Below are 25,613 nucleotides of genomic sequence, written 5' to 3' on the forward strand. Positions count from 1 at the left end.
TATTGCATATATTTCAGTGTTACATTGTAGTGTTGTGACTGGTCATGCAAGGAAAAAGGATTTAGGGAAGAAGTATTTGTTGGATAGGGGGTTATATGAAAACACTACTTAAAACAAGTTGTTTTTTTCTCCTGTCATTTATATGACTGCACAAGTCAGGTGCAGTTGCAAGACTTGATTTGTCTAAGTTGCCACATATTTGTGAAAATGTTTAGACACATCTAGTGGTCAGACACCTCTTTTGTGGTTTTTTTTTTTTGTGTGTATTCTCAAGGTAAAAAGACAATGCCAATAGAAGTAACAGAAAATTACAGGCTTCACAAAAAATTATAGCGACCTCATTTTTTTTTTTTTATGGAACATCTTGCTTCATGTCACATTTCAGAATGAGTCTCCAACAATAGATTTGATTTTTCCATAACAAAAAGCTATTTTACATATTTTAACATAGCAGCTTCTCTTGAAAACTTGTCAGTATACTAAGTAAAATATGTTACGAAAAGCAAAGTGAACAGGATATTATTTCTATCTCAGTTTTATGGTTTTCAAATGTAATAATTGGCCCCCGTCCCCCTGAAATCCTTTACCACACAAAGTGTAAGTTGTTGGTCAGTTTGCACGGTGCCCATATTTCTCATCGCTCGTGGTTGGATGTAACCGACTCCCATCACCTGACGCGTTCACAGACATTGCATCGTTACGTGCCTGGAATAGAACAGCTAACGGTAATATCAGGTACGGAGACTCGTTATGCCCTGTCAGTCTTTGTAGTATTTTAAGGCATCTAAATCTAAATAAGGTAGAATTCTAAATTCTTATTTTAATGGAAAACAGTGATATAGTCTGTCATCAAGGGCGGTGGTGTACCAAACGCAGCTGAAAAAAATTATACATAACTAAAGATGTTTTCTGTATCTGCTTTTTTTCTTTATGCAGAATTCTGCATAAAGATGCGGGAATTCTTAATTTTATAATCCCGGTATGCTGAGATCTTGCAAGACGGGGAAATGGGCAACCGCGCTGGATAGTACACAACGCCTAGCACAACCTAGCAGTGACGCGACCTCATCAACAGTCGGTAGGTTACACATTTTAATGTAGACTAATAGATAATTATAAAGATCTTGCAGTGATATGATGTTATGATTTTATTATACCGTTGATCTAACTCGGGGAAGTGTAATTGACTTCCAATAATGATACATAAACATTGCGTGCCAGGGCGTGATGTAATAATTTTAAAAAGGCATTTCAAAACGGTACGATTTTTTGACCTACAACATAAAATTCAGATTTTTTATTTTTTTTTTGCAACGCTTATACTTTTAAAAAGTGTACATTGCTGAGCATGATCCATAATTCTCATAAAGGAGACAGAAAATCTGTTTAATTGTTTGTTTATTGTTTCATTTTAGATGGAAATTCATGGACTGATTAAAGTGTAGGCTCATAGAACAAACATGGTATTCCATTTTATTTCATTTTAATACAGTTGAAAAGACTTATTATTGTTTTGTCTGTTTCATTTGCAGTTATGCATGTGACCTGGTTGAACAGAGATGTCAAAGAGTCAAAAACAGTCTTCAGGGGGCAGGAGTAGCCCCAGAACACACACAGGAAAAGGTGAAAGTCAGTCCAGCGGAGGACGTAGGCCCCATAGTGCCCCAGACCACAGGACTGTCACTGTGAACAATGCAGACAATGCCCCAGGCATTCTGCCCAGCTCCAAAACTCTGGATGTACCTTGCCCAGAACTCAGTGTCAATCTCTCAGAAAGTTGGACTCAAGTCTATAGCTCTATTAAAAAGACCAGAACCCATGACTGTGTGTTGGAAATGGGACCAGAGAGAGGAGTAAGCCCTGGGTGCCGAGATTGTGCTTGGACACCGACTAGGTGTCATCGCCCCAGGCTCGTCAACAGTGCTAGCTTCTCTGGTTTCGGGGCAACTTGTATGGTGCTACATCAGAATCAGAATATGTCTGGCAGCAGTCGTGAAATCATTGATTACCGCAATCTGACACCTCAAGTACCATTTGTGCCTTCCATTGCCAAATCGATTCCAAAAAAGAGGATCTTTCTTAGGAAACCCAGGAAGGCCATAAAAGATCTGTTTGTTCACAAGAAGGGCAGTGAGAGACCAATGTCACCATGTACATTACTTGGTGGAGGAACTGAACAAGGACTAACGTCAAAGCGCACCAAGAAATCTTTGAGGCGACGTTATCGGACCAGGATCTCAAAAGAAATGAATGACATGCTTTCTGACTCCTCAAGTGAATGTTGCACTAATGTGTGTGAGGATGCTGCATCACTGAAAAGCTTTGGATCTCAAGCTGGGTGTGGAGAAATATTTGCAGATGAGGAATTTTTCTTGGCACTTGAGGGAACACCTAAACCTGAATCTGCCAGAGGTTCCAGTGAGTCAATGAAGAAAACTCCTACCACTACAGCCTTTCAGGGTGGCAAAGAGCAGATGGCCTCAACTGCTCCACCCGAAGTCTTAGACCTGTTGGGTATGTGGGAGAAACCGAATAGGACCATTCTCCTTGGACAGAACTTGAGCCCAGAAAGTCATACAACCGCAACACCATTTTCTGGCTCACGCTCTGCAAACAAGACAGTTACACCCCTAGAGAGCCCTAGTGTTTCACTCAAAACTTCAGAGACAATGATTAAGGAGCTGAATGTGGATACGGTAACACCCAAAAGTGATTACCAAGAAAGTACCAGTGATGAGGGTTATTGTGATTATGTTTCCCCAGAGGACCAAACCAAAGGCTCTCTCACACCAGATAATTCCAAAAAATTCCCCAGAGACACCTACAGTGGAGATGCTTTGTATGAATTATTTTATGACCCAAGTGAAGCAGAAATTACCCCAATTTTTGATGATGAAATGGATCTATCCCCCAGCATTCTTGGCCATTCCAGTGACCTTCCATTATCCATGTACAGCTTCCGTGTTGGAGCAGAGGAGAATCTGGCCCCTCCTCTGGCTGTGGACTTTATTAGTCCTGAGGTAATGCAGAGTAACTGGGTGGGGAAAGAATGCTTACTGAAACTCTGTGACACAGAAATTTCTCTGGCTATGGGTATAGTTAACTGGTTTAAGCAGAGGAACCTGAAGGGTAATCCTGTAGATTTGGGGTCAGCAAAGACTAGCAGCATGGATGATATGCGTCAACAGGACAAAATGCAATCAACAGAGGTTATGAATATACCAAGTGGCACAGTTCTAAAAAGTGCATATAATATCAAGGACATGACTGACTTTACACTGAAAGATAAATGTTTGCTGGATGGTCATTACTCAATGGATACTCCCAAACACCACAAGGGAGTAGTTTCAACTGTTACAACACCGGAGAGCCAACCCAGGACTCCAGCAAGTCACGTGTGCTTCCGGATATTTAATATCAACTCTCCTTTGACACCCAGCAGGGATTTGCCATCTCCAGTGGCTTTTTCTCCTGGCTCTGGAACAAGTTCCTTGTTCGTGCTGGCCATAAATAAAGAATCCCTTTGTGAGTCTTGCAAGGGCTCCCTGAAACATGGTGCCAAAGAGCTGCACCTGTGCCATTCTTGTACCTCTTATATTGAGCGCATAAAGGCATCAGAGCTCTGGGCCCATGCCAACCCTAACCAGTTTAAGACGGCAGGAACTCCTCCTTGTTTAATAGGGGGAATGCTCCCCTCTCCAAGTAGCAGTTATGGGATAGCGAGTGACATCAGCATTCTGTCTCTAGTTGAGCAGTGTGCTACTCAAGTATCTTCACTGAGGATTAATGCATATCAACACCTGTCTGATAATGAAACTAGAGCCATCACTGAGCCAGGTAAAGATGCACAACCAAAGAAAGACCAGGCCCAGAAATGCCTGAAGTCCAAGCAGAGGAAGAAAGCAAAGGCAACCACAATAGGTGGTCAACATTTTGGCAACAATACAAATGTCAAAAATAATTTTAAGCATGCTGTCCACAGTTCTTCTCAATTGGAAGGACAGGAGTTTTGCCTGGTCACAACAAATGACTCAGAAGAATTTGCTCTGAAAACATATGAGAGTCAATGCTACCTGAAAATGAATCCATTTAATGATGCAGGCATATTTCATGTATCGAGACCTACTTCCCTTCCTCTCATAAATACTACCAGTTTCTCTAGAAAAGAGCCCCACAGTGATGTGAAAGTTAAAGAAAAACCCCATGAAAGATCACATCGACCCAAGAAGCTTATGGTGAACCATGATGGGCTATTGGACCACATCTTCTCTGAGGAGAAGAAAGTGGAAAGAAAATGCAGGCTGAAGAAATGAGGTGTGTACCAAGCAGGTCCTGTTTTCATTTACAGATCTTTGTTTTATATTTTATTTATAAGATAAGATTAATGACACAGTGACAAAAAGCCTTATTTTGATAATTTATTTTATTTGTTTATTATTTGTTTTATTTTTTATTTACATCTTGTTAGGAAGCAATGATATTTTTAGTCTGATTATCTTTGGTTGAAGCTGATTGCTTATGGTTCGGTACTTTTATTCCACTTTATACCATCAGCTGGAGTAGCTGACAGTTCCTCAGGCCTCCTGGGAAAGATGTGTCCTTGTCCTATGTCCTTCTGCCAGGCTCATACCAGTGTTTTTGAAATGCTTGCTGCAATCTCTTTTCCACCTCAATTCACACTTTGCCTTCAGCTGTATTTAAATTTCTGCACATTGGCTAGAATTATAAGTGCTTCTACATACACATATCACCTGTGATGTTTTCTCTGCATTACACAGCATGGCAGAGTATGAAACACCTAAATGTATTTGTTCATTCTTAAATTTTAATGCACTCCTTGACTTTTAAAAGGGTGTAACTATAGAGATGCGGCTGTATTCCCTTCTCCATGCATCTCTGTTGAAGGAAGACACATTGCATCTTTCAAGAGCAGCTGGGCAGACTTTCCCCCTTCCTCAACAAATGAAAGGCTCTGTGTCTAGAAAGCTGAAATGACAGAAAGGTGGCCATTTTGTGCTTGTCCCAGGGGAAACGCTAGCATCTTAGCATTTCATTAGGCTTTGGCTGAGGGATTTTAAGGCCGTTAATATGTGCTTGTTTGGTGCCTCTGTCAGTCAGCCATGATGGGGTGGCTCTGTAATTAGGACGTTAGGAGGCTAGGCTTAGTGAAGCTATTATTATCCTTCCATCTCATTGTGCCACTGAGTAAAAAGAGAACAAGGGTACATATTCATTGTTTTCAGACCCTGTATAACAACACAATTATATCGCAGTTTGATGGCTTCATGTCATGAAATGAACAGATGAGATTCCGTCTGATGTGTAGATGTAAGTTTATATTGGTCAGAAACTCTGTGGCTGTGCTGCTTAGAAGTGTTGATACACCACAGAGCAGACATTGATTATGGAAAATTGATAACAGAGAACTAAGGATTTTAATATCACAGTTTGTTCTGTGTTTTGTCAGCCTTAACATCTCAAGGTCAGACTTCCTCCTCATATCTGTGCCTTGCTATGTATGTAAGATGGATTTCTGGAAACCATAGCAACAGTGTATAGCCTAGAAAGCTGTTGGCATGACTACTGCATGTTGAAAAAATGGCAACATTGCTGCCAAGTGTTAGTGGTGTCTTAATTACCACTGAAGCACTAGTTAATAAATAGCTGTTTAATGGGTCTCTTTCCTGATCCATGGTAGCAAAGAAAAAGGCTTATATTTAGTCTTGTTATAGGATTATTACCTATTTACCTAGATTATTTTCTAACCTCTCTTTTTGATAAAATTGTGAAATATTGCTTAACTGTTTTAGTGACCACTTTTTGACAGATTTATTTTTCCTGTAATATATATTTATAACCGAATGGAAGATAAATAGAATTCACATTAGTAATTCAGTGGGGCTCTCTTGTACTGTCATTTCCAAAATACTCTTGAAACAAATCCTGAAGTATTGTAGCCTTACTTTATGTAGATTTGAATGGAAGGATCTGAATTTTGTATTCAGTTGTGTTTTCTGGTCTTTACTGATGATGTTGGGAATCCAAGAGTCTGTCACCATAGCACCGGTTGTTCCAGAAGACAGTTTTGCCAGATTGCTGCATCAGCTTTCAAAGCTCTCAGTCTTGGAATAAAGTAACTGTTAAGTCTTAGTGCCATTGAATGACTGCTCACATCTCAGTCAGATGTGGGCCTCTTTGTTTCCTTCCACCCGGTTTCTGAGAGCTGGCAGTAGATTAAACACTGGCTGGTATTATAGTCGCATGAATACATTTCACTCTCCATGGCAGTGAACTTTGTGGGAGCTGGTAATGTGTTATTTCACAGAATAAATGAACAGTAGGACTAAAGGCGAGTTGCTTTACTCAAGAAGGATATATGTGTTTAATAATCTTTGTTATTAAATCTTCTTCCTCTAGAAGTATATGACAAACATAACATTCTGAGTCAGGAACTTGAAGGTAGTAACCTTGAAAATGACAGCATTGTTTAGGTGTTCTAGTGGATTATATGATTTATGTTAATATATTCATTAAGATATCTGTTCAGATTTCAAAGGATCATTTTACTGCAAGGAGACTTGGGGTTATTTTGGTTTATATCAACCAAGAGAAATAATGGATGGTTTTTGAAGTCCTATGTGCCAAGAACTGAAAAAACTAAGTTCTTGAAAAGGAAATCCAGTGAAAGGTCCAGTGTGTTCTTGCTTGAATACAAGGTGGACAATTGTACAAGGTGATGTCATAGGCACAGGGGGGCCCCAAGCAGGGAATGGTCTGTTTACTACACTGTGTTGCTTCCCTCTCTGGTCTCAATGGATTCTCCCCCAGTGCAGCTGTTTGACTCTCCATCTGGAAGATATGAGAGAGCATATCCTCTGTAAAAGGAGGAGGGGAGGAGCATATACACATTATCACCACTTCATCAGGTTTGAGCTACTATGTGATTTTCTTGATTTTAACTTTTGTTCGCATGCAGGTTTTGAGGTTTAAGATTTCCTTCAGGAAAAATTGACTTGTAGGGACACCTTATGGCCACAACATGGCAGTATTTACATTTCACATGTTCCCATCCACTAGGATGGACATTCTTTATGTGTTTTTATATTATGTTTATGAAAAATCCAACTAGTCCATTCCTGTCATAAAGAGGACACCTGGGATCCAACCAGAGGTCAAGGCAATCATGTGCCCGTCAACTGGGCATAATTGCACACTGTGTGTGTTGTGAGTGAAACAGGCACCATTAAAAGAGCAGATGTGCGGAGCTAGGGGACTGTAGCTCCTTTTGGGTGGGGAGGTGTTGGACCACACTCTGTTTCCCTGCCTGAGAAGGGGAATAAACCCCATGCTGTTTGGTTTGGCATGTGAATCTATTAAGGACCTGTCCCTGTGGCTGAGGACACAATGAAGGGTTGTGTGATGCTGAGAGGATGGACAGAGTAAGCAGGTTGCACTCAGAGATGAAGGGGACATGAGCTACACAGTGGCTCTATGGAGCATGCTATTACACATATGGCTAAGTTTGCGAGGACAAAAATAACAACATACACACACAAGTGAAGTGTTTATTTACATTTACAGCCTACTGTCCATAGTTACTTACAATAGTGCTTTTTTGCCTCTGTCATCACTGATGTTTTTCCTGGTTCTCTTTTCCTTACAGATTCTAATTCTGTGGATGCAGAACAGTTTTACTGAGCTAACCTGAGCACACTGTCCAATGCAATACGCTGACTCCATAAGGCAGCTCACACTCCAGCCGACACAACCTCTCTGCTTCTCTGTGCTGGCAGAAGGCTTTTATGGACTTACCAACCGGGATAATCTGTATCTGTTCAACTGTAGCCACTCATGGTTGGAGAAGTGAAAAAGATGTTGGAATGCATTATTTTTTGTTTCACCCTACTTCCTGTTCCCTTCACATGGTAATGTCACTAGTAGCACAAGGAAATATTTCTCTTTTTATCATCATGATTTTTAGTTTGATTGTCAGTGCAATACAGAAGCATCCATCCACATCACATAATAGTAGTACTATGCCTGTTTTATATTATTACTGTTGCTTTCAGTATATTGAGGATATTCAGTATTCTGCTGTAGGCTATGTTTAATAATGCATAGTCATACAAAGTATTATAGAATGAAGTCACTGGCAGCAATGGTTATATATTGTTTGATGTTTTTGTGTCTAATAAGAAATGGTTTTCATTTTTTAAACAGTCGTAAAGCATTTAAAAATCTACTAAAACATTTGATGTTTTTAGGCACAAAGCCCTTATGTAAATAATTCAGGGTGCCCTCCACATGTGAAACATTAAATATAAAGTCTGAACACCGTATTTTCACAGTCACATATAAAACATTGTAGAAAGCAACGATGCAAGTGAAGTGCTATGTGGTGCTAATTAGAATGAGCCCTTGATCATCTTTGAAGGTTCTTTTTCTTTCTTTTTTCATTATTTTAACATATTTTAAAAAGATATTCAGATTGTAGGCCCCTGAACTTCAAACCAGTGTTGTCTTAGGTTGACCGTGACTAGTGGGCCTTCGGCCTTACGTTAACATTTAGAACTCAGAGACTGCTGAAACAGAGGGTGGCCTTTACATTTTTGGAACATTCCATAATATGTCACTTGCCCCTTATTACTTCTCTTTCAAATCTATTTCTGACATTAGCAAACGTTTACTTGCCTTTGAATTATTTGGTAAAAATTATAACTTAAAAATGACAGGTTTCCTTGTATTTTAAAATTTTTTCTTACTTTGGAGAGTTATAAGATTGGAAGATTGCTTTTATTTTAAGTTTGGTAAACACATCACTGGGTGCTTATGGGCCATCAGATCAAGAGTTGTGTTGTAAAAGACAGATGTGCCATCAATTGAGGCTTGTCAGTGCCTGTGCAGTTTGGAGAATAAAGGAGAATCCCTGTTCCCTTGAGAAAGCTTCTGTGATGGAGCTGATGTGAGCTGAATTCAGAGGCCACTGTTCAAAAGCAGCCCATTCATGTGCATGGCGCTGCTGTTTCCCAAAGCAAACAGGTGGCCGCATCTTTGCCGATGTTTAGAGCTGGTGCAAAGGTCTTCAGTCAGAATGAAATGATCTGTTTTATACTGTACAGACATTTAGCAATCAAAAGGTTGCACTAGCAAAATTGTCTTTAGTTGTCTTTAGAGCCAAATAACTAAAATGTTTCATCTCTGTGTTTTCCAACATACAAATGGACATACAAGCACAGATCTTTTGTATATCATTCTGAGAAAAGCTCTTTGCAATATGATTTGTTAAATATTGCATCACCTTGGAAAGAATTACACTAAAGGGACACAAGTAATATGAGGCAGTAAATAATAGATTCCCACCCTCTAGTAGGTAGTGATTGTGTCTGAGCTCAGCGTGTCCTTGACATTATTCAATATGGTGAATGCTGAATGAGTTGGAGCTCTAAAAAACATCTACTGTATAGCATATCCTATGTGGCAATAACATGGACACATTAGTGAATCTGGCAATACCAAACTATGCTGTTGATGAACGATCTCTTAATGTAACTGTGCTTTGTTTTACGCTATACAGCTGCAGTTAGTGTGCCATTTTCCCATACCACATAACACATTTAAATCTAGCCAAGAAACTCTCAATGATGTTATTTCTCAGGTCATCCAAACTGTCGAAATGCATCAGTCAATCCAAAACAACTGAGCATCGCATGCAAGACTATCACTTAGGGCACTAAAGATATATGATAGATGATTTACTGATAATACATTAAGTACTAAATATGTTGATATATTGCATGATGCCTTCTGTAGCTGTAAAATGTTATAAAAACATTTTTAGTAGAAAGCCTTTTATTTTAATACAGTTTGCTGCATTGGGGTAAACGGCCACTGTGCAGGTTTTTTTTTTTTTTCCTTGTTGTATGCCTGTACAGACTTTCTGAAGAGATAGGGCAGCTGTTATCATTTCAGTCTGTAGATCTGTATATCTCTGCCTGGTTGTGTGCTGACCTTTCATAGTGGCTTATTCAAATAAATGAGTTATTAAAAAATTATTCAATGCATATCTATTTATACACAGACTTCGTGCATCCCCAGTGTATTGTGTTGGATTACCTCGTCGTAAAACAATGTCCAGACGCATCACTGGACGAGATTAGCAGTGGAGCAGACAGCACCTTCTCCCAGCTGGAGCTCAAACACTGGCTACCAGGTGGCAACAATGCTGAGCAAACAGCCGCGCTAATGAATGCAGGCCTTGGCGCAATCGCCGTTTGCTGAATGTAGAAGTCACTTTTTCATTTCCAGCTGCTTGCAAGAATATGGGAACACGTTCCGTTACCCCGGTCATCTTTTGCATTGAAACCATGAGTCCTTGCAAGGTAGGGACAGAACTGCAGTTGTGTGTTTTTGCCTGAGGCACGTTTCTGTCACGTCAGCACAGTTCCACAGACTCGGAACGCAAGAGTAATGAAACAAGCCTAAAATCCTACTCAGAATGACATGCAACGTTTACACCTGCAGTTTCTTCCTATCTAGTCCGAAATGCGTCACAGTAATGCACAGCTGCAGGTGTACCTCTACGCCGTGGTCTAAAAATATCGGATAGATTTTTATTGCAACCATCCAGCACTTGAGCTGAGTCTGGTAATTACGAGCAGTGATAGCATTAAACTGTGCCGTGGCCATACAGAAACTTACATGGACACCCTTTTGTATACTGGAATGTGTTTTGCATTTCACAAAAACATATTTCACATATGTGCGTTTCTCTTCAATGCTTTCAGCATCATTTTATGAACAAAGCGCAATGCGTCATGATCTGATTTTTGGTGCGCTTCTCCCGTCAATCCAGGTTTAAGGAACCGATTTGCGTAAGCCTCGTAGTCTGTACTAGTAGGTTGTTTGTACTCTACAAAGAAGTTCAGTGAGCTGTTAGTGTGCCGTTCCGTTTCCACAGTCGTTAAATTGTCTCGCCATTAGCAAGGGAAGCAGAATGCCCTCTGGTGCAATGTCAATCGAGGACTTCACAACATTTTATGTTGAGAAGCAGCAAGTCGGTGATTACTAGCCAACCTTCGATTATAAAGAGGAAAAGTGGTCGGTTTGGGCGGTTTGACCTAAGAATGATTTGGGAATTAAATAAGACTAAAATACTTATAAAAGTATCCAGCAGAATGCGACAAACCATTTGTGGTACGACACGGACAGAATATGAATAATTGGAAAGGACTTGCATAACTTAATAAAACTTTTGGAAACATGGAGAGAGACGACAGTAAGAACTTTCCGAAGGCAGAAGAAGCACGCGCCGGCAAAGCGGAGGAAAATTCGGGCACGAGGTGCACGGAAAACGGGTTAGATGAGGTGCAAATGCACCTTGCCTGCTTACCGGAGCGATACATGAGGGCGAAATTTTCTCTATCAGCATACATTTTTTGTTGGATAGTCCTGAAGTTTTGCCAGGTAAGTTATTATTTCTAAATTGAAATGAGAAACTGGTTTATTCTGGACACTTTAAGACAGTGTAATGTAAACAAGTTGGGTTCTTTCAGTTACCATGTCATGGAGCCTTAGGCACTTTTTGACAGCCGTGACCGTCAGTGTGAAAACTAAACTGTCCGCTGTTCTCGAGGACTTGAGAATCTCTTTTTTCTCTCCTTTGCCAACAAAAGAATACTTTTAGAAAGATATAATGGGCCGTTCAGTACATTGAAATTAATCTACGGCTAGTTCAAAACCAAAATGGCCCTTACCTCAAGGAATTTTTTAAGTTTGGCTTGATTCATCTCACACCCCGGAACCTCTGAAAGTGTGATAACCGCACGTACTGAGAAACACAAGGGAATCTTAGTTAGTGGATTCATTCCTGGTTGAAAGGTTTAAACTTAGACCCTGTGTAATGACTCTTGTCTTGCCTATATTTAGATATTTCTGCCAGTTAGTGAGGGGTGACACTCTACTCCCCCCATTTTTTTGTCTAAGTAAACAAGATGATGATTTTCACTCATCTTTGCTGTCATTGACAGCCATACCTCACCAATTGTTGCTTCATAACCTTTGGACATTTTTAGTGGTCCCAGAGTAAACCCATGGTCCATCAAATGCATGACTGACAAATGATATGGTATAATGAAAAGGTGCAGACCATGTCTGTGCCATGATACAAGTAAACAGTAAACAAGTTTATATATATATATATATATATATATATATATATATATATATATATATATATATATATATAATTACAAGGAGTTATCACAATTGTCACAATGGTTCTATTTTTCTGCACACCCCCCCGCTGTCACATGGTACATTGATCAGAGTAGCCCATAGCTCTGTTTATGTTTGTTACGATTTGTTAGCTGCTATTGTCTTCTCCAGTTCTGGGCATGATGTTTCACAATGATCTCTCTGTAATGCATATGCTATTGGCGTGCTAACCATAATTTCCTTTCATGCCAGTGGCAAATGTACCATGGCAGTACAATAAATTCTGCTACCACCTCTGCTATAATAGCTGGCTGCCATGCTCACCATGGCCCTTTGAACTTTCCATGAATATCAGGAGTATTTCCCATGCGTCTGAGTTTTAAAGCCTGTAAAAGTGTGTTCGGTTGTGCGTGTCTTCCGCACGCTGCACAAAGACATGAGTCCTGTTACCCAAAAGCACTGTAGCGTTTAAGGTGTCCTTAAACAAGGGATACAGACTGTTCAGTGTAATATTCTCTCTACGACTTAAAGATGATCTAAGTGTTATGATGCTTTTGTGAAACCCAGCCCTAGTTGTTAGCCATACTTATGTCAGGCATCTTGAAAAAAGAAATTAAGAAAAACTACAGCATCCTGAAGAAAGAGATTAATAACATCACTTCAGACTTCATTTTTAATTTCACTTAATATAAATAATCCTTAGATCACATATCTAACTCATATTTATCAGGGTACCTGGAGCTCTAGATTGGCTTGAACAAGTAGGGAGAGGTTTTGTTCTACATTGTTGTCTGTCTGGTTGTGTGGCAAATCTGTGGTTTTCCCTACAGCCTTAATGCTGTCCCTCTGCAACTCATAGCCAGCTGCTGTGAGAGGGAAGGTCCAACTGTAACTTACATTCCACAACTTGGAATAGCTTTTTAATTATTCCAGTAATTTTAGGGGTGCTGTCCCCCTGTGAGATAGGTTTATATGGTAGCGCGGCATCTGGAGGCTTAGATATTGCATGTAACCATTTTATCGACAAAACGGTCAGCATCAGAAAAAGAAGCTGCTCTCAGCTGCTAGCTGACTGTCAGCATATTTTTTGTACACCGTGTTGTTTCTGCCATCACTCATTTTTAGTGAAGTATTTTTATTTTATTGTTTTTTTTTTACACACATTGTCATAAGGGATGTTAGAATAATTCAACATTATTCTTGTCAGTACTCTGATAGTTTTCTATTTTCTCGTAACTGGATGAAGGAGAAAGAGTGTGGGCATCCACCGTGTCCCACACGCTTTCATACACACTAGTAACAGTAGCTTTGCCAGGTACACCTAAGATATCTTTTACAAAAATCAGAAACATTTATGCAGCCCCCACCACTCTACTGGTGTTCAGGTAAGGGGATACCCAGAACGGAAACACATGTTAAAACAATCCAACAAAGAAGCAGATGAGTACTAACCCTTTTTATACAATGGTTCCTCAGTGTATCACATCCACTTGGCAACATCTGAGAGACATCTGAAAGAGTGATTCACAGTAATACTGAATTTAATATAGAAGAATTTAGATTTCTTTTTGGACAGAACTGAGATATCCAGTAGCTGTAAAAGCTTAAACATTGTTTCCTTTTCTTATTGCATCATAATCCTGCAGTATTTCCCCATATGACAGCGAAACGTTTTTCATTTTTATTTTTCTTCTTTTTTTGAATCTGTATTTAATGTGACATCATTTAGCCCTATTAGAGCATCCTGAAAAGCCTCTGGCATTGTAATTTAGTTCAATTTAGTTCAATCCAAGCATCTTTTTTAAAAAAAATTGGATTTATTCTCAACTTATATCTCTATCTTTACCATGCTAGCTTCCATGCCCTATGGTTTATGCAGGGATATCGCTGCCTTCTCTTTGGGTTATGAACTTGACACTGGCATAAGAACAAGAAGATAACAATGACATAACAAAGAAAGGAGAACAGGAATGCACCTTAAAACAGAACTGTGTTTATCTCTTTCAGTGGCGATTAAGACTGTCTCCAGTTCGACTACAGGTAAGGTTCATAGCTTCTTTCAGACATATTTTTAAGAAAACATATTGTTTAGTTGTGTCATTGACACTAAGTCGCAGCTTGCAATACAGTTTTGTGAACCTTCACTGGAACCGCACTAACTATACACACAGCTAAAAAACTGGAGTACAATAAGACCTCAGTTCGACTATAGATGTCAGCTCAACGTGGGTAGCTTTTGTGTCATTGCACCCACTTTAAACATTAACACGAATGTGCCATTTTATAGCTGCTTATGGTGCGCAAGCATTCAGATTTCAAAGTATCCATTGCAAATTCGGGCCAAGGACATTAATGTTATCACCATTCATACAGGATAAGCCAAATACTGAACACAAATATCTGTGATGATGTACAGCATGCTCCTAACTTGTTTTGTACTGCCTTTGGCAAAAAAGAGAAACCTGTGTCTCCACATGTCTGATTCTGCAGAGGTGTTGCATAATGTCTGGGGAGGTTTAGCCCAGGTACGTTAGGGTTTGCAAGCATATCATGGGCTTTCCCTGCACTGTACATATTTACGTGTTATGCCCATGAACAAAATATGAATGCAGATGTGTCACAGTGATCCCTAAGCAGTTGCAAATGGAGCATTGTGCTGGTCATTTCTTTGGTCCATTTCATTTTGGGTCTAATTTGGCAGTGTTTGTTCAGGGGAAAAAACTGAAAATACAATCAGTTCCCAGCTAGTCTGCTTCTTTATTTGTTATCAACAACATCCCATTGATAAGCCTCAAATTAATTCCTGTGGGGCATCTCGTTCTAATTTGCAGTTGATTAACAGCCTTGTGTAGCTGTTACTTAACAGTCTGTGAACAAGTCTTGGAAAAATTTTCAGAACTAGGCATTTCTCCACATATGTTTTCACAAGTTCAGCTTATGTTCACTTAAATTTGTTTTGGGTAAGGACTTCTGTACATGCAGTTTTTCTCTTTGGCCATCTACATAAGATATGATCTGATAATAATAAGAGCCATTTCAGCTATACAATCAAACCATGAAACCTGTTCTGGGCAGCATAATATGGAGATGTGCGTGGAAGATGAGAGCACTTCTCATCTGAGGTCTCATCTGAGGTGGAGATGAAAAGATTGTCAACGTGTCTTTGGTTATTGCTCCAACCTAGAAACTTGAGCCTGCAATTTTTGTCCATTTGAATTGCACTATATCAGTGCACAATGTGGCAAATGTACATAACCACATACGTAACCACTGAAAAAGAAGGCCTTGTTCATGTGGTAAACCTAAAGGACTGTTATTAGACTGCATTCACAGGAATGGCTTTGCGCTTTGGATCTGAAGGGGATTTTGGGCACACCTGTGGTGCACATCTTCACTGCCTAGTTCAGATCTTGTCATGTTCCAGCCTGTCGTTTCATTTCCTTGGAAATGTCACCTGAACCACTCCTGGGCGTTTTGCCTTCAAGTTACAGAGTGACATTCTTGATGCCCAATGCATTTGCCTTCATAAGTCACCCAATAATTGTTGCAGAGTTGATGCTTTCATAGACCCCTCTAGATTATAATTTCATATTTGATGCTTTCCACTTAAATAAACTGAGGTTACCTCAGTCTTATGTGATTTAGGTTTGTGAAACTTTTCATTACTTTGCTCCAGCTGACGGAATGTTGAAATACTTTGCTGATACTAAGCTGATTTTTTTTCTGAGCTCCAGCAAAATGTATTGTGCTGAGTTCCACTTGATTTAACTTTTGATCTCCTTTCAACACTTGTCAACACTTCACTATAGGTTTGAGTTCATCACAAGCATTATAACCAGTTGAAATACATTCTAAAAGTGCAAGCACAGCTAAATCAGTTTTAGTGTCTACTACAAAGATTAACTCTTACCACTGTATTATGCAAGAAAATGAACAAAAAGATCTGTTTCTTGACTTTTACTGTTACTTGGATATATGATTGAAAAATTTTGCCAGGGTTTGAGGATTTCTTTAAGCAACTCTTTTAATGGATGCAGTATGCTTAAATAAGACACATTTTATTATATGAGAAAAAGGCTTAAGGAAGGCCTGATGACTTTTTGTCTAAATGTTTGTGCAAATGACAAGAGCCCTATGGCAAGTTTTCTAAAGTGGCCAGCAGTGGAATTCCTCTTTGACTAGTTGTGTTTGTGAAATGGTTGCTTAGAATACCTTGACATTTTGTGAATTGGTAGTCATTTGTATCAAAGAGGTCCTGGACTGAGTGTCCCCTGACATTTGGTCATGTGCCTTTTGATGTGCTTTGGCAGTGGCATGAAAGCTGTGACAGCTACACTCATAAGGGCTATGCTTAGACCAGAAGCATGAAAGTAATGCTGGACCACAGATATAAACCCCCACTGGTACAGAATGTCATAGCAAACAATGAATTGCTATCACTGAGCAACACTAAGATATGTGATATTTCTGTCATTTTTGCATTATGACCCACAACAGTATGTCTGCTTTCTCATGAGGATCTCACTTTGCAATTAAACTGTCCCTCAAACTAAAATCCCTATCCTGCTCCCAATTTGTTTGCTGCTTGCAGAAGATTGGAGGAGAGACCCAGTGCACAACCTCAAACCTCAAAGCCTGTGTTCATGTCTTGATGTGAGTAGATGATGGGCATGGCCCTCCACAGACTGCAGCCTGGGGCAGACATGCTGTGGCTTCACAACAAGGACCCTCCATCATTGCTCCTTCTTGGCTCAGGGCATTGGAGGGGTCTACTCCCACTGGAATCACTACTGAATCCTGGGAACTGCATCCAGACGATGGAACTCAATGCTTTCCTGCCAGCACCTCCATATGTGATGCCACGTTTTTTTCCAGAGTACTCTGTGCACCAGTATCACATAGAGCATCACTCACTAATCAGGCTGAGCTTCAAAGAAAGAACCTTATTATCATAATGTACTGACATCTTTCAAGCCATGATGGATAGCATCCTTCTATTCCATCTCACCTTTCAGCTAGGCAGCCCTATATAACTGATTTTGATCACCAGAGAAATAAAATTCACATGTCTCCCACACACAGTGGCCTTTCATATGGTGGCTGCATTCAATATGGTAATAATGCCAGCATCTAACACAAATTCACAGTAGGTGAAAAAAGGAGAGAGAGAGATGGCGAGAGAGAACAAGTCAGTTACTGAGGGTTGATCTCTGCACAGCACACAAAGAGGATCGTAAATGCTTGCTTTTCTTTTCTTTTTCTGTCTCCGGAGAGCAGAGCTTCTCACGCACACACTCTTTTTCTGCCAAAGACCTAGTTGCTTGGGGCAAAACAGGATGAGATACCTGCCAGATTATTGTCTGCGGAAATCCCTATTGGTTATCCCTGCCTTTGAGAGCTTAGACCCACTACAGGTTGAGCTCATGCTTGTTGTAAACCATCTCAGCTTGATTTTGATGGAGGACTACAAATTGGTTACTCTGTAAGAGATCTCATTAAAAACAAATAATAGGCCTTTTTTAACAGGAAATGAGGCTTCCTCCCTGTGCTGATTGGCAAACATGAGTGCAAGACTTTAGCTAGGACTCCTAGCCAAACCAGGGTTACATTCCTTGGTGATGTTCCAGTGCTTACCAGGCCTTTTTTATATATCTCAAAGCAACGTGTTTTTTTTACTCACGTTGGCCCATTTAGAGTGATAAGAGCTCACTGACCGTACCTGTCTAAAAGCAAGGAACAACACTTGGCATCCTTAGAGTGGAACAGAGGGGGCGTCCTCCTCTCCCTGATTGGTTGCTGCCTCTCTTTTGTCGTGGGCCAGTAACACCCAGCGTCGCCTTACTGAGCCAGCCAGCCTTTTTTTCTCCTTCCATTTTGTTCCCCCTCTGTCTTTCTCTTTGGCCTTGGTTTGGGATGGGCCTCTTGCTGCCTGCATCTCACCTGCACCTTGCCTCCTGCTGCCTGCATCTGCCCCTTCACAGTGATGTTGCAGGGCTGAGTGATGTTGCAAGATAATAGGGAAGGTGCAGGCTCCATCCAGGCGTGCACGCCGGCTGGACTCTCGTCACCCATCAACGGATAGCAACTGTTAGGATGTCAGGCAGGGGCTGTGGCCACAGAGACATGGCACAGGTAAGGCAAAGAGATAATGTGATACACATTTTCCTACTAAACAATGGTAAGGATAAATATTGGGCTGACTAGAAAGTAGAAGAAAATTTATTTAAGGAAATATATAGGCCTTCAGAATTCTTGTAAATAAAAATGTAACTTTTAATGTTTCTGTCTCATTTGCCATTTATCAGAAGGATATAATTATACAGACATCTGTACAGTGAATGGTATTGTGCCTTTGTTCTTCTACTCAATTTCTTTCCTACTGTACTGTGATCTGCTCTGTACCATGTACTGTATATTACTAGATGCTCTTTTTTTTTTTAAGGTTTTATCTTGCAACTTATTTTGGTGTGTTTTCTTCCACTGGCCTACCTTATTATGAGTGTGCCCTGCATGGTAGGACACTTGTGCAAACCAAGGTTGGATTACTTCTGTAACCTTAAATGTCTGATTAGGATATATCTAGTTATCATTGTCAGGTCATCAAGTAGCACAGTGCTGTTACAGAAGAATATGTTCAAATGTACACAGAAACAAGAACCAGACCAGCCAAACTAAGAAACAGGTAATGCATGTTACTTATGCAAGACTTTGACACACAAAGAGAGACATAGGATTGTGGCTATATTCAAAAGGGTATACATCATGCTACTCACATACCGATTGCAGCTAAAGATAATATCTTGTGTGCAGTATGTATTTGCTATCATCGCTGTTGCATGTTGTCTGCAAGTGGGCATTTTCACCGCTGCTAATATGCAGTGCTTGCCAACTAAAGCTGCTCGCTTTCACTGCTGCTATCCTGCTCTTCATGCAGACTAAGGCTTTTGCAGCTGCTGTTCAGCCCCTCATAGTTCCCTTACAGCTACATAACTGATAGAAAGCAGTTTATCACTGTCTCTGGAAATACCTCTTATACCTCTGTTGTCAGTCAAAGGGTCCCTTAAGGCTCAGTCCTTAGATCACTGTTGTTCATTATCTACAGTGGTGTGAAAGTGTTTGCCCCCTTCATGATGTCTTATTTTTCGCATGTTTGTCACACTTAAATGTTTCAGATCATCAAACAAATGTAAATATTAGACAAAGATAACACAAGTAAACACTAAATGCAGTTTTTCAATGAAGGTTTTTATTATTAAGGAGAAAAAAAATCCAAACCTAGATGGACCTGTGTGAAAAAGTGATTGCTCCCCCACCCCCCACATAAATTAACTGTGGTTTATCACATCTTTGGAAACCTAAGTTCAATTTCTCTAGCCACACCCAGGCCTGATTATTGCCATACCTGCTTTCAATCAAGAAATCACTTAAATAGGACCTGCCTGACAAAGTGAAGTAGACCAAAAGATCCTCAAAAGCTAAACAGCATGCTGCAATCCAAAGAAATTCAGGAACAAATGAGATACAAAGTAATTGAGATCTATCAGTCTGGAAAAGGTTATAAAGCCATTTCTAAAGCTTTGGGACTCCAGCGAACCACAGTGAGAACCACAATTGGTGAAAACATGGAACAGTGGTGAACCATCCCAGGAGTGGCCAGCTGACCAAAATTACCCCAAGAGTGCAGCGACAACTCATCCAAGAGGTCACAAAAGACCCTACAACAACATGCAAATACCTGCCGGCCTCACTTGCCTCAGTTAAAGTCAGTGTTCAGGCAAAAATGGCCTGCATGGCAGAGGTCCAAGACGAAAACCACTGCTGAGTAAAAAGAACATAAAGGCCCGTCTGAGTTTTGCCAGAAAACATCTTGATCCCCAAGACATTTGGGAAAATACTCTGTGGACTGATGAGACAAAAGTTGATCTTTTTGGAAGATGTATGTCCCATTACATCTGGCATAAAAGTAACACAGTATTTCAGAAAAGGAACATCATACCAACAGTAAAATATGGTGGTGCTAGTGTGATGGTCTGGGGCTGTTTTGCTGCTTCAGGACTTGGAAGACTTGCTGTGGTAAATGGAACCATGAATTCTGCTGTCTACCAAAAAATCCTGAAGGAGAATGTCCGGCCATCTGTTCGTGACCTCAAGCTAAAGCGCACTTGGGTTCTGTAGCAGGACAATGAGCCAAAACACACCAGCAAGTCCACCTCTGAATGGCTTAAGAAAAACAAAATGAAGACTTTGGAGTGGCCTAGTCAGTCCTGACCTGAATCCGATTGAGATGCTGTGGCATGACCTTAAAAAGGTGCTTCATGCTCGAAAAACCCTCCAATGTGGCCCAGTTACAACAATTCTGTAAAGATGAGTGGGCCAAAATTCCTCCACAGTGCTGTAAAAGACTCATTGCCAGTTATCGCAAATGCTTGATTGCAGTTGTTGCTGCTAAGGGTTGCCCAACCAGGTTTAGGGAACAGTCACTTTTTCACACAGGGCCATGTAGGTTTGGATCCCCCCCTTAATAATAACCTTTACTTTAAAAACTGCAACTGCTTTTTGTGTTCTTTGTCTAATATTGAAATTTGTTTGATCCGGAACATTTAAGTGTGACAAACATGCAAAAAAAAAAAAAAGATATCAGGAAGGGGGCAAACACTTTTTCACACCACTGTACATACTCCCTCTTAGACCTATGCTGTTTGAAATTAGATTTTCATTGTTATACAGATGACACCCAGATTTGTCTCAGGACTAAATCTATTAAAAATCCAGCATTTAGCCATTTAGAAATGTGGATAAATTAATACTGGATAAAACATAACATAACATCATTGTTATATATTGAAATGATTGAACCTATTCTTATTGGCTCAAAATTAACCCTCAATAAAACTGACTCTAAAATTCATTCCATTGATATCTCCTTCCACCATAGTTTGAAATCTGGGTGTTGTCATTGATGTAACACTCTCATTTCTATTCTGGGCTATTCTGCCCATGTCTATTCTTTCATTTAAAAAGTCTTTTTCTCCACCTGAGCAGTATTGGGAAAATCTGACCATGCCTCTATCAATTTGTTGCTGACTCTCTCTCATTGCTGGTAGTAGATCTTCTTCTCTTTAGATCTCTTTAGATCTAGAACTCTGTTGCTCATCTTCCCATTCATACCTGATCACATTAACATATTATGCCATTGCACAAAATCTCCACTGGATTCCTGTGAAGTACCACTTAGAGTTCAAAATCCTTCTGCTGACATGCAATGCTATCAGTAATCTTTCACCTGCATATCTGTATGATCTTAATTTTCTTTACAAAACCATTTGCACTCTCAGGTCTTCTTCATTTTGGCTCCTCACAGTTCCTCCATCCAACCTTTATAGTTCTGGCAATCATGCAAATGACTAATTTTCTAGATTTACTCCTCACTTCTGGAATTCTCATCCCTCAGTAATATGAAAATCCAATCTTAACGCATATCTTTTTCTCCATCCTACAACCTCTGACTACCTATCTACCTATCTTACTTTTCCACTATGCCCTCTCCATGCCCTGTTAGTGTTGTGTATACTATATAATTGTGCTTCTTGAAAAGGGCTATACAAGTATCAGGCAATATTATTAGTCAATGTTATCAGTATGTCAAAGATTAATGGATGACTGCTCTGGTATTTCCAGTGTACTGCATCCCACAATGCAGCAGCCATTTCTAATGTTCCTTCCATTACTTGGAACCACAGAACAGTGCCAGTAACTACAACTATAAATAGAATATGTAGATGCATTTTCATTTAAATGATGCATAAAAGTTAAAAACATAAGTATTCTAACCTTTGCAATGGTCATCACAGTTTGAAACAGTCAAAATAGCTGAGGCTAACAAGCTAAGTCATTCAGGTAAATTACCTCATGTTACCAAATGTGCCTATGTAATGAATAGCAGGTCTGAATGAATAGCAGGTCTGAGAAAAAAAAATACTGGATTTTATATATATATGTATATTATATATATACACACACACACACACACACACACACACACACACACAGAGAGCTCTGGAAAAAAATAAGAGACCAATCCAATGTTTTCTTAAATCAACATATACACATGTATAGCAGCCATTTCATTGAAGTGTTTGTTGAATTCCTTCACAGACACACCTCATTCTACTTGATTAACAAAATCCTATTCTAACGAGCAACAGTATAACAACCACTGCTGCTGTCATCACTATTCTCTTGTTATAAAACCAGCTGGATGGGAAAAGCAGTGCTAGGATTACCCAAAAAGTAAGTGTAGTCAAAATACAGCTATAAACCATGCCAAAGTTTGAAAGAGACGTTCTTAATGAGGAAAAGAAGGGTTAATTTGTAGCTTTACTGGCAGTGGGATACAGTGAGCGTCAGGTTGCTTCTATCTTGAACATTTCAACAAGGTCAAGCAGCAAACACATGGGACAACAGCTACAGACTGGCAGAGGTCGAAAATGATTACCAACCGTGATGATCGCCACCTCATTCGAAAGTCACTTAACAACCGTAAGATGACATCAAATGACTTACAAAAAGAATGGCATGCAGCAGCTGGGTTAAATTCGCACAGCGAGGACAGTTCTGGAGGCAGGGCTGAAGTCGTGCAAAGCTAGAAAATATCCCTTCATCAATGAGAAACAAAGAAGAACCAGAATGAAGTTTGCGAAAGACCATAAGGATTAGACCGTAGAGGACTGGAGTAAGCTCATCTTCTCTGATGAGTGGAATTTTCAGCTTTGTCCAACACCTGGTCATGTAATGGTTAGACAGAGACCTGGAGAGGCCTACAAGCCAGAGTGTCTTGCACCCATTGTGAAAATTGGTGCAGGATTGTTGATGATTCGGGGGTGTTTCAATAAGGATCGGATCGGGCAGATTTGTCTTTGTGAAGAACACATGAATCAAGCCACTTACAAAACTGCTGGAAGAAAACTTGCTTCTTTCTGCTCTGACAATGTTCCCAAACTCTGATGATTGTTTTTTTCAATAGGACAATGCTCCATGTCACACAGCCAGGTCAATCAAAGTGTGGATGAGGGACCACCAGATCAAGACCCTATCATGGCCAGCCCAATCTCCACACCTGAACCCCATGGAAAACATCTGGAATGTGATCAAGAGGAAGATGGATGGTCACAAGCCATCAAACAAAGCTGAGCTCCTGGAATTTCTGTGCCAGGAGTGGTGTAAAGTTACCCAACAGCAATGTGAAAGACTGGTGGAAAGCATGAAAGACGCATGAAAGCTATGATTAAAAATCAGGTTTATTCCAACATATATTGATTTATTGACTCATCCTAAATTGAAATATTAGTACTGTGTTGTTTATAAATGAATATAAGCTTGTTTTCTTTGCATTAGTTGTGGTCTGAAATTTCTGTAAGTGTTTTTTTATTTTGACCATTAGTCATTTTCATAAAAAAACATGCTCTAAAATACAATATTTTTTTCTGGAATTTGGAAGAAATGTTGCTAGTAGTTTATAGAATAAAACAAAACTGCTCAGCCTGGTCAAACACATACCCATTAATTGTAAAACTTGAGAAACTGATAATTTTGTAGTAGTCTCTTATTTGGCCAGGGTTTAGAATAACAAACAAGTCATGGTTTTTGTTAGTGTGGCACACAACACAGGAACGCATCCCATTTGCTCCAAATGGGAATGATGGGGAGGATTGGTCTGGCCTTTCTTTCCATTCTGCAGTCTGATTCACTGCTGCCACTATTGACGTCTTCGATCACCAAAGCTTCCACACCTGCTCTGTCATTAGCAATTGTCAAGCCTTAATTTTCCCAGAAGTAAACAGCCGCTGCATATGAACAAAGGTCGAAGCGGGCAGTGGGCATATTGCTTACCCATAGTATTGCTCTGCCCACAAATTGCACGGTGGATATGTCATCGGAGTTCTGTCCCAGCCTCATGTGTCTCAGTCCAGTGGGGCCCCTGTGAATATCAGGCAGCCGCAGAGGATTATGGGTCGTTTGGGGTATGCCATTCTTCTTACCCGCTGTGTGCATCACTTCTAAATACAGGAGATGTCGCGGGCGGCAAAGACAGCTGCTGTGGCTCTTTCGTGTCTTTTCCAAGAGTGGCGCTTGTTGTTGTGGGTGGGGGTGTTCTTTATGAACACTTACTCATCAGTCTTACTAATCACCCTTTTGATTAATATAGCTTTAGTGTTACAGATTTGTTTAATCAGTTGTTTAAATTCTAAATTGCCTGTTGACTGATAAGATGGCCCCAAGCACAAAAGCCAGTTCTCTGAAGCCATAGGCCAGCAACTTTGTGCTAAACCCAATACATACTGATTGTTTTATACTTATGGTTATAATGGTGACTGTAAATCTCATTCTTCTATACTTTATATGTTTTTAGATTTTCATAATCTTCGTTGGTTTATACTTTGCAGTAGCATTATATATATAAAAAACAAACAAATTTTGTAACAGGATAATTGTTGGTTATGGCTGAAAGATTTAAAAGTTAGTGCTGAGTTATATTTATTTTCAGCAGTCAGGAATTTTATGTTAACTGCATACATACAGAGCCTTACTGTAGAGGAACCAAACACTTTAATACTTTGCTGTCTGTGATTCCCTGGGTTGTACATTTGAATTTGAGAGCAGGAACTCTGACCTGGAATTAGTTCATAGGAAGGAGCAGCTTGTTTGTCATCATTCTGAGTCATCTTCATCTCTCTCTGGTAATTTCAGTCATCTGCTGCATCTTTCTGTTTTCTTGCTTCTGTTAATGGCCAAGTGAACATATGTTCCTCATAAGTGCTCGATGGAGACTCAAGCAAATTGCATATATATTCACTGGGTCTGAAATGTGCAGTGTTTTTTGTCTGGACCCAAACCTGCAGGTTCCTCACTAGTTCGTTTGGCTATGCCACTGTTACACAAGCACAGTGGCCAGGAGTCCATGTGAGCAGAGCTGACTCCTCTCTTGGGGTGAAAAGGATTACACAGTTGCTCTCCCTCTGTCTAATACAGACTGAAGCTAGCAAAGAACTGAAGAACACATATTGTGATTGGCCTTATTGAGAACATCTCTGTCCTTACACATATCATGTGCACATAACAAGTGATAACTCTTGTGCTTTATCATATCACATGCTGTCAGTCATACAGAAGTCATAACTGCAATATATTTTGTCAATGTCATGCAGTTCTAGTAATGCATTTGTAACATTTTTCTAACAGAATGACTGTTACACTAGTATTCTTCATTTAATTTAACACACTTATTTCACAGTATTAGTCGTAGTCTGTTGCCTATTGTACCAGCCTGGGAGGGTAAGGACTAACTTGCACTTGTTCCAAAATTTTAAAGTAACCGCCACATCTTGTCTAGCTTTTTCTCA

At 39.9% G+C, this 25,613-nt stretch overlaps 2 protein-coding genes across 6 annotated transcripts in view; both read left to right on the forward strand.

Moving 5' to 3' along the window:
- The first annotated feature begins 14 nt into the window (after positions 1-14).
- Positions 15-10,052, forward strand: amer3 (APC membrane recruitment protein 3). 2 transcript variants are annotated; one of them, XM_027031655.2, is made up of 4 exons: positions 15-735; positions 937-1,078; positions 1,533-4,314; positions 7,664-10,052. In XM_027031655.2, exon 3 carries the CDS (start codon positions 1,560-1,562, stop codon positions 4,311-4,313), a length of 2,754 nt encoding a protein of 917 aa, XP_026887456.2. In that variant the 5' UTR covers positions 15-735; positions 937-1,078; positions 1,533-1,559; the 3' UTR covers position 4,314; positions 7,664-10,052. The 2 variants fall into 2 exon arrangements, with proteins under 2 accessions (XP_026887456.2, XP_035383718.1); XM_035527825.1 differs by lacking the exon at positions 15-735 and adding an exon at positions 737-799.
- Positions 10,053-10,873: 821 nt separating this feature from the next.
- The window catches only part of arhgef4 (Rho guanine nucleotide exchange factor (GEF) 4), a 59,801-nt gene continuing 45,061 nt past the window's right edge, over positions 10,874-25,613 (forward strand). For 2 of the 4 annotated variants that reach the window (XM_027031595.2, XM_027031604.2), the window contains exons 1-2: positions 10,874-11,463; positions 14,221-14,253. In XM_027031595.2, the coding sequence (XP_026887396.2) occupies positions 11,260-11,463; positions 14,221-14,253 (237 nt within the window). In that variant the 5' untranslated portion in view covers positions 10,874-11,259. The remainder of the gene's footprint in view (positions 11,464-14,220; positions 14,254-25,613) is intronic. The other 2 variants (XM_027031621.2, XM_027031610.2) reach the window with 2 other exon arrangements.

The sequence above is a fragment of the Electrophorus electricus genome, chromosome 7 (assembly GCF_013358815.1).
Source record: "Electrophorus electricus isolate fEleEle1 chromosome 7, fEleEle1.pri, whole genome shotgun sequence".
Lineage (NCBI taxonomy): Eukaryota > Metazoa > Chordata > Actinopteri > Gymnotiformes > Gymnotidae > Electrophorus > Electrophorus electricus.

What these genes read in the sequence shown, in the direction of transcription:
- amer3 (XM_027031655.2), top strand. Translation starts at nt 1,560, where the DNA reads ATGTCAAAGAGTCAAAAACAGTCTTCAGGGGGCAGGAGTAGCCCCAGA.